We start from the raw sequence: 9,281 nt of genomic DNA, 5'->3' as shown, positions 1-9,281 counted from the left end.
TCTCTCTCTCTCTCTCTCTCTCTGTCTGAGTACCTTGCATAAACACAAAATCACAATAAAAGCCACGTTTAATCCTCGCCCACATCACCGACCTAAACTCATAAACTGTACACATGCAGTATGACTGCTGCTTCCGTTACAGAACAGAGACACAATATTACATTTGAGAAAGTAACAAATACCACAGCAGCACTTTTATGAACCTGACATGAAGCGAGAGAGAACATTTCTCTGTTGAACTCAAACCCACCTGTGCAGATGGGCTCATCCCCGCTCCATTGTCGGTCACCTTGACAACGGCGAATAGTGGCATCCAAGCCGTTGGGCAACGTGAATCCTGGCTTGCAGCGCACCTCGAGCAGGGCGGAAAAGGAGTGAGTGGGAGAGAGGAGACGAGCCTCTGAGTTGTCACTGGGGGACAGAGGCCAGGGACAAATTCGACCTGAGGAGAAAAGAGACAATCCAGAGGGAGGAGAGACAATCTCAGAATGTGCTGGGTTGTTAAAAGGACACTAATGAGGCTGTATTACAACGCGCAGGCATAATACAAAGCTTTGCTTCAGCACTGACACTCTGAGCCCAGATTTTGTGCACGACCAAGGCTTTTTTTCCCCAGGAAAACACACACAGATGTATGTTGCCACAGCTGCGTTTAGACACACACACACACACGCACACACTTTTAATGACTGAGCCCACAATAGTGTTCACAGTGACAACTGAAGACACACATGCATACAAATAGTTACCTGGAGCCACACAGCTGAGACCACACTGGCCGTCACACAGGCACTGGCGCTTGTTGCCACAGTCTCCGTCAGCTTTGCAGGGCCGAGGACACGTCCTCCTGCTCTCCTCTCCCAGAAGTCTATCCGGACACAACCCTGTTGTGATACCACACACCATCACAGTGATTGTTCCTTTGTTTGCTTCTACTCCATTTATGGGCCCCTCGTAAAACGCTAAGGGCTCTAATGAGATTTTGTTTGCCAACTCTGCTTTGTTTTCTGTTTGAAGGAAAGTGAATTCAGTGTGGGTGGCCGGGCAAACATTTGCCACCCAGGTTGCCAGATGAGTAAGTAGTTAGATGGCAGGCTTCGTTGCTCTTCACCATACGGCTATCGTGTTTTTATTTTTCAGGAAAGTGAGAGCGTTGCCTTACTTCTGCGAATAGTTTTTAGTGTGTTTTCTCAGATATGTAACTTTGTCAAAAATGTAACTCATATTTGAACAGGATCAGTGCATAGGAGTGATCTGTAACCCCTCCTCATTTCCCCTCACTTCTACATACGTATTCCATCACATACCACAGAAACTAATTCCCCACTTATTTTACATTGTAACGTTGCCAACATCGACACACCCTCAATGTACAGAAAATTTGAGGGGGAGAGAAGGGGGAGAGAAGGGTTCCCCAGTATTCATTTCTTAGAATGAAAACATGTGTGCTACTGTATTCACTCTGCACAAAGCCATGTGACCACAAACACACGCGTGCTGTGCTAATGCACACATGATCATCCCAGAACAGCATGGAGACATAGTGTACAGTACATACGTGCAGCGGTTATGATATTAGAAACAGAAAAAGTTACTGCACATCATGAAACCGGTGTTATAGAGGTCCCAGATTCACTTTTGAGGGTGTGTGAAAGGCCAATGATCCAACACAGATCAAGCATCCCATAATTAGTAAACGACGAAAACAAAAAACACAGAAAACATACTTAAATGACTTACCCATGTATTGTATGGTATTAGCAATCCAAACTATAACATTTTGCCCAGTCCCAAGCCCTTACATGATGGTCTTTACATTCAAATAGAATCTGCAGAGCAACAAAGCATGCAGAGAGAAAGTCCAGAGTATTTGGTGATAGTCCAGCTGTGTTCATTGTGTATGCAGGGCTCAGCGCTCTCCCAGGTGTGAGTGACGGCTGGAGTCAGAGGGCTTACCTGGAGCCTGCGGGGACACGGTTCCAGTCAGAGCCCATAGGGACAGCAGCAGCAGTGCACAGTCCATCCTTGAAGCCTGGCCTCAGACGATATGAGGGAGGGACATGCAGACACAGCATTTTAAGGAAGGGGGAACAAAGGGTGGGAGGGAGGTTGGGGGGGGGGGGGGGTCAGCCAAGAGCCCACATCTGGTTTGCGTTGAGGAGGAGAGAATTGGGGAAAATTCCACTCTGAAGGACCTTTCACCCATTTCTGTTGAATTATAAGATAAAAGGGATGATACACACATACACACATACACACACACACACACACACACAGTAAACAAACAGGGAATGTTAACAACAGAGGAAGTTGATGCTCTCCTATATACGCATCCAACATCGCAGCCGGGTGTGACTTGTATCTTCAGTTCTTTAATTGATGCCAGTACACACTGATTTTGTAATAATACCCTCTTCATAATTAAGTATTCTAACTCTATCAGGGAATGAATCTGAGTTGTGCTAAACATTGAGTGCATTTCATTTCAGGGTACTATTTGAATTTTATTTGAATTATTATTTTTTTTTTGTTCTTTCTGGAAGAAAAATATATATACATCATTTTACAGAAATCTTAAGTAAAGAGGTAAAAATGAAACACCAAAAGTATGGTTCACATTTTGTACTACAATGTAATTTGCAAGTAGAAATGTTATCTTCAAGGGAAGTAGCGTTGCATTTGTTGGGCAAGAATGCACATTTGGTCTGCTTTGTCTATCAAAGGAATGAACACAATGTGAACAAACATCAAAACAAGTCTGGGGACATTTCACTTCATATCATAGTTTGCTTATCAAGCTTAAGTTGATAAATTGAAACAGCATTCCTCCTGAAATGTGACATCTGTTGCCTATTCTCTCCGTAAACACTTGGCTTTAATTCAATATGCCGGCACACAAGCTTTCAGAACCACAAAAAACAATAACATTGTGATGAAACAGCAGAGCCAAGCAAAGCAGTAGTGAATGAGAACAATCTTTTATTGGTGTTTTTGGAAAAATCTTGACTACATCCAAATAACCAGCACCGAGTGGGCTGGACACCATGTACACCACTGATGCAGCAGGGCAGTTGTAGTTCAATAAGAGTCACTAAAAGATTTACCAACCACATCTGTGAGGATATTAGACTAAATCCTGTTGGGAGAGCAAACAATCACTGATTGAGGTGATAAAGGCTGAAATAAACCAACAAGGAGCATATTGATAAGTGTGCATAGTCCGTACACCGCTGGAGAACAGAAGAGGTCATCACAAAAGGTAAAGTAAGTCTGCATGAATATCATGTTCAAGTTATTGAGCCACGCTTTTGGAATCCACGGTCAAAGAAACCACGGTGGCAGTAGTGTCCGTAGTGGAAGTGAGTAATGTCTGGAGGTCTGAGACAGGATGCAAAGAGCAGACTGAGGGTTGTTGTTTTTTTTCATTTGAATAGTCTTTCTGAGGAACAATGAAGATCAAAGGTGTTTCAAGGTGCAACAGATCACGTTCATCCAAAGAAAGAAAATCATTCAATAATATAGAACAGCAACAACAAGAGGGATAATCATCATAATCATAACAGTAATACTACCACTAATGGTAACTATTCATCATGGTCATTAAGGGGATTAAAATCACACTCTATCACTAGTCATCCTTCCCCAGGAACATAGTGCACCATGCTCCATGTGTAGGTGTTGTGGATACACAGAGATTTTTTTAGATACAGTAAAAAGTAAAGAGTAATAAAAGGAGTAAACAGTAAGGAAGGAGCAGTATTGAAAAAAAAGCACTAAATAGCAACAAGCTTTGTGGATCAATATAGGAAATTTTGGCTTTTATTTCTCCCAGAAATCTGAGAAATTAACACCATTCCACTCAACGGGGGTTTTGAACCCATCTCCTGGAATACATCAAATACACAAAATAGTATAGGCCTATCCAATATACAACATTTCTCCCCCCATAACAATGCTAATCAAAGTGTGTTCATAAAGTACAGTAAAGTAACGATGTGCGTTTGACTGGGAAGATTGATTACTATTTTAGGATGCAATACAAACACCGAGATTGAACTACTCTGTGTACCGCCGAGGTACAAGAGAGACACGGGGACAAAATGTTACGGGAAGAGTTCGCACATAACTGTGAGGGGATTGGCTGTAAGTGAGAGCGGACAGAAATAGAGCAGTTGGATATAGAAACAGAGGAAGAGAAACGTCCCGACAGTTCAAAAGAGAGGATCAAGAGGGAGCAGAGTTACCCGGGGCATCACAAACAGGCTTTCACCGGCTTAGGTGAGGTACGACGAGACACCAGAGTGGATGTAAAGCACTCAAACGGGGATAGAGAAAAGGAGATAGAGTCAAAGATAAAAGTATGGACTCGTGAGAGATGTACCAATCGCATAAAGTTCAGCTTAAAGTACACAGAAATAATATTGTTGAGAAAGTTAATAAAAAAAGGATGAAGTCGATCAATTGAAACAGAGTGTTTACATGGTGTCTCCTCTTGTCTCTCTCTCTCTTCAGCATGCCCATTCCCAGTGACAGAAACATAACAGGAAGAAAATTAAGTGCTTGAATAAAATCCACAAAAATGTTGAACTATACGATTATAAGATAATTTTTGCTCTCTATATTACAATTGTTACATGCGTCCTCGCCCCTGCTGCTGCATCCTGACTATAATAATCAAGTCGAAAAATACCCATCGATGGCTGACCACCTGTTAAACGTCTCCTGACTCATCTATAATAAAAAGATATTTACCATAGCTTTCTCCCGTCTCTATGTAGAAAATATACAAAATTATTCTCCAAATTTGCTCTCCCTCTAATTTTTCTTAAGTATTATAAAAATATACAATTCTCCAATAACAAAACTCTTAAAAGTCACATCTTTTCATCTGTTAAATTATTCTCTCCATCTTTCACTTTTAAGAGTTGACACCTCAACGAAACAAGACACCTGAGCTTCAATACACAAATCTTCCCCTTGTCTTTTACATTCATCATCATAATCATCATCATCATCACCATTTTTCTGTCCATCGTGCCACCCCAAGAATTCAGAGTCTTAAATTTAATCCAGCTTATATTCCTCCTCTTTCTGATTTTGCTCCACGTCTTCATCACTGGTCAGCGAGACGGTTCTCGTATTTACTAAGGATGCTGCGACAGCGGCCCAGTTCCTTCCGGATCTCCGCCACTTCCTGTCGGAGGGTGGCGTTCTCTCTCTCCAGGTAGGCGGCTCGCACGGATATTTGGTTCTCCTTCAGACGGCGAGCATCTCTGGAACGCTTTGCTGCTTCATTGTTTTTATACCTCCTGGTCCAGTACTTATCATCCTAAAAGAGGATGGAAAAATACAGCACTTTGATTATTAATCTGCCAATTTGATCCTATCATTTGATTTACCTTGTTTGATCAGAGGATTACGGTATTACTAGGGTAGTGCTACTTCAACAGAATAATCAATGAATGGTCAGACTTGTTTCTTAAGAAGCGTGTAGTATTCTTGTGCAGCCTCGCTGCTTACGTGTTTTTGGTAACGTGGGCGTTTGGCCATGAATGAGTGTGGGACATGTTCCTTTCACATGCTTCATCTTCAGAGTTTGGTCAGTACTGTGTTTTATTGATGTTATTTCTATTTTGTAAAGTCTATTTTGTTGCTCTTTTGTTACTAACCTGCTTCTTTGAAATGTCGTGCTTTTTTTGAAAACGTGCAAAATATTCACCTAGACCCCTCTGTATGTGCCTATTTTTGATTTAAAAAAAAAAGGTTCCTCAAGTAAGTACTTTCTGCTCTTACATTATGAATTAAATATTGTATACCTTAGAATTAGAGCTATAAGGATTAGTCGTTTTCAATCAAGGAAAAAAAAGATGGTTCTAGCTTCTGAAATGTGAGGATTTGCTCTTTGATGTGTCTTTATAAGTTAATTATGTTTGGGTTTTGGATTGTTGGTATGACAAAATAAGCATTTCTGCAACACAGACATGGAAAAGAACAGAGTAGAAGAGAACGGAGACCGCTTGGAGCGTCTGCAGTATGTATTGATGTATGCATCCTGCAAATATGGATACTGATTGTAGTATTATTGTTCAGTGGGTTTTATTATCCATTTTATGTTATGCACGTATTCAATTTCTTATTATATTTATAAAACTATTTAAATTTATTTTTTCCATGTTGTTCTGTGTAAAGCCCTTTGGGCTGCAGCTCTTGTGAAAGGTGCTGTACAAATAAAAGTTATTATTTCGATCAATTTGATTTAAAAACCTAGAATAAATTCATTTAAATGACCGAATACCTAATAAAATTGACCACCACGGCTCTGAATTTGCAGCGAAGACTTCAGACTGCACTCACCTTCAAGCCCTCGGGCACCAGGATCTTGCGGGCCTTCTTAATCATCGGCTGTGGCTTGAGTTCCTCTTCGCTGAAGGAGTGCCTCCTGGGGTCGTAGTTCGGCTGGCCAGACATATCCATGTCCGAAGAATCCATGTCGTACATGCCGATCCCATCTGGACCGCTGTCCGTGGGTGTCAGCAGAGGTGGACAGGAGGACGAGGAGGAAGAAGAAGGAGACTCACAGGAGTCATTCATACTGGTCTGACTCCCTGCAATCAAAGAGAAGAACAATCTTGTTTTACTTTCTTTTCACTGAAATACATCTGTCCTGAAATCAATAATATTGTCAAACTTCAACAGAGCAGCTAATGACAGCGGCCTACTCAGACAGCAGTAAAAACACATGCAGCATTTCATCATAATGACCACCAGGTGGAAGCAGAGAGCTACTTTCTTCCTGTTATAAACAACAAACAACATTCCTTTGCCTGAGGATGTTTTTCAAACTGCTTTTATGGACAGTAAGGTTTTCAGGGACACGGTTGTCTTTAGAGAATATTCTGGGGATTTACCCTGAAAGTACACAGAATTATATAGTATAATACATCGTATTTGTAGCATTCAGATAAACAGATATAAAGGAGCTACTTGTTGTAGTGAGAGATACTGTCAATGAAAAGCTCTGGCTATTCCATTACACATCATTTTATCTCGACCTAAACTCTTTTATATCAAGTACTGCACCCTAGGTTAGTCCAAAGAATCACTGATATACATATGATTCACTACACACCAGCAAACTGTCATAATATAATAAAACCATAACCCAAACCTGTCCTTGTGTGTACTGCTGCTAAAACAAAAGCGTCACTATGGTCTTGATGTTCCTGGTGATCCTATGTACAGTGGAAACCAGTGCTTTGTCAAACTGACACATAATCATCTATTATAATAGTATCTTCTATTAATTCAACTGGTGCATGATATTGGCTGTTATTATGAATCAATACTGCAAATGCTGGTAGACTAAAGCCAACATCCAGAACTTAATAGCAAAAGAGAAATCTAAAAGTGGAAATGTTATGTAACTTTCTACCCCTCCCCTCAAAACCAGTTTCTTTAAGTGGGGCCAGTATAGGGCAATACCTCAACCCACCCCCTTTAAGGCCCAATGCACCTCACTCAAACTGACTTTGCTTCCCTATAAAAGCCAAAATCTTCCATCGACTGTTCCCATATCTCACAGGGATATGTGTTAACCTAAAGATTGATCTGATAAGTCCAACTATTAACAAGAACAGCCTTTAAATTATTCAATCTGTCTAAAGGAACTGTTACATTCCACGACAAACACAGAGAACTTAAGTCAGCATTGTTATCTCGCTCCACAGCACTGCGGCCTGACAAGTGACCACAGTCCTAACGAAACCTGTCTGCCTTTAATCCCACAAAGCTGATAGTTAATACAGTCTTATTATGTGGAAACAAACAAACAATAAAAAGTACACAATCTGGTTTTAAGGCCCAAAATAACTTTACGTTTACAGGCAAACAAAAGCATCGCCTCTATCTATGATATGTGTTGTCACCTGTTAAACATGCTATCTGTAGATCTGTAATGTACGAGCAGCTATCACATGACTAATGGCTGTATAATAATGTTTTCACAACAGGTGTTCCCTCATGATATTCCCATGATTCACAATGACAGCAAAACAAATTAAAGAGTGCTTTCACACTCACCAAGATGAAGTCAAGCATGTCCCAGAACACATAATCAGCGGGTCTAAACAAACACCGAATCTTTGAGTGTGGATACTGTCCGCAACCAAGTGCCACAGAGGCCAGAACTGATGCACGCTTTTCCTCTAAACCACAAGATTGTAATGATTAATGCTGCATAAACCCGACAGCAGGAACTAGTCAGTGCAACCGCCTGGTGTCGTGTTTTGTTGGAATGAAAGCGTGCAAACCCTCAGCCCTCCTGTGGTACATAGCCTCTCCCTGCTCTTTGAAAAGCTCTGGAACGCAGCCGTACAAAGTTGATTTGGCGCATTTTTGTCCACGTGTCTTTTAACCTTGAGAGAACAGAGAGACTTTTGCTTTTCAAGAAACAGTCAAATATGTGACTGCACACATTTCTGCACTTGTACAATAGCATTCCTGAGGCCGAGGGCCCCGGGGCTGCTGTGAAGGCTAACAGCAGCCCTGCTCCTGCTTAGGTACCTTACATAGTCATAGGTTGTTAGGTGTCGCTCCGTTTAACATTTGTGAAGCAGCTGGTTGGTGGGCACCTTTATGATGCTGCCGATTACAACACAGCTTTTTAAGTTTCAAGCTTTGGGAGAGCTGATGAGAAAATGATTTGCTCAACTTCAGTCATCTCAGCCGCATAATAATACACACACAATGTTAAACTATCATTTCTCCACTTTCAATCCATTATGCTAATTTTCTATTATATGTTTTTGTAGTTGTAATCTCAAATTATTTCAAGAGTTAAATATAAAGAGATTATCATCCAAACGCATGAGACATTAATTATGCGATATAAATGCATTATCAGCGTCTATAAACATGCACTTTGTCACCTAAATGTCCTGCGTCAACATCCCACGCGGCATAAAATTCTCCTCTGGATATCAGTGCACTTAATGTCATTCATCTGTGATCAAATGTTCCCGTTTGAAGTCCAGCAGCACGGGGGGAAACTCTTCCTGTTGCTCTGCATGTCCCTCCTCCTGTGGGCTCCTCCTCCGTGTCTACTGGCCCTGCCTCTAGTTCTCTCACTCCAGTACTCACTAGCCTCGGCACGTGTACCGACGCGCACACATGGCTGTGGCGTGTGAAGTGGGGAGAGATTTAAAGACACGCAACCGCAAAGACTCCACACTCTCACTCTCTCTCTCTCTCTCTCTCTCTCTCTCTCTCTCTCTCTCTCTCTC

General features: G+C 41.4%; 2 protein-coding genes across 2 annotated transcripts in view; both read right to left on the bottom strand.

Moving 5' to 3' along the window:
* ntd5 (ntl-dependent gene 5) overlaps positions 1-2,056 on the bottom strand; it is an 8,938-nt gene extending 6,882 nt beyond the window's left edge. Inside the window, exons 1-3 of the mRNA XM_031853289.1 lie at positions 1,957-2,056; positions 750-884; positions 251-442 (exon numbers count right to left, since the gene is read on the bottom strand). Of these exons, the coding sequence (XP_031709149.1) occupies positions 251-442; positions 750-884; positions 1,957-2,023 (394 nt within the window). The 5' untranslated portion in view covers positions 2,024-2,056. The remainder of the gene's footprint in view (positions 1-250; positions 443-749; positions 885-1,956) is intronic.
* Positions 2,057-2,959: 903 nt separating this feature from the next.
* The window catches only part of dbpb (D site albumin promoter binding protein b), a 9,230-nt gene continuing 2,908 nt past the window's right edge, over positions 2,960-9,281 (bottom strand). Inside the window, exons 4-5 of the mRNA XM_031853477.1 lie at positions 6,355-6,605; positions 2,960-5,329 (exon numbers count right to left, since the gene is read on the bottom strand). Of these exons, the coding sequence (XP_031709337.1) occupies positions 5,114-5,329; positions 6,355-6,605 (467 nt within the window). The 3' untranslated portion in view covers positions 2,960-5,113. The remainder of the gene's footprint in view (positions 5,330-6,354; positions 6,606-9,281) is intronic.

This window comes from Anarrhichthys ocellatus, unplaced genomic scaffold (genome assembly GCF_004355925.1).
Source record: "Anarrhichthys ocellatus isolate YVR2014 unplaced genomic scaffold, GSC_Weel_1.0 scaffold13, whole genome shotgun sequence".
NCBI classification, from domain to species: Eukaryota; Metazoa; Chordata; class Actinopteri; order Perciformes; family Anarhichadidae; genus Anarrhichthys; species Anarrhichthys ocellatus.
Note: the sequence above shows the minus strand (reverse complement) of the source record. Positions and strands in the feature narration are given on the sequence as shown.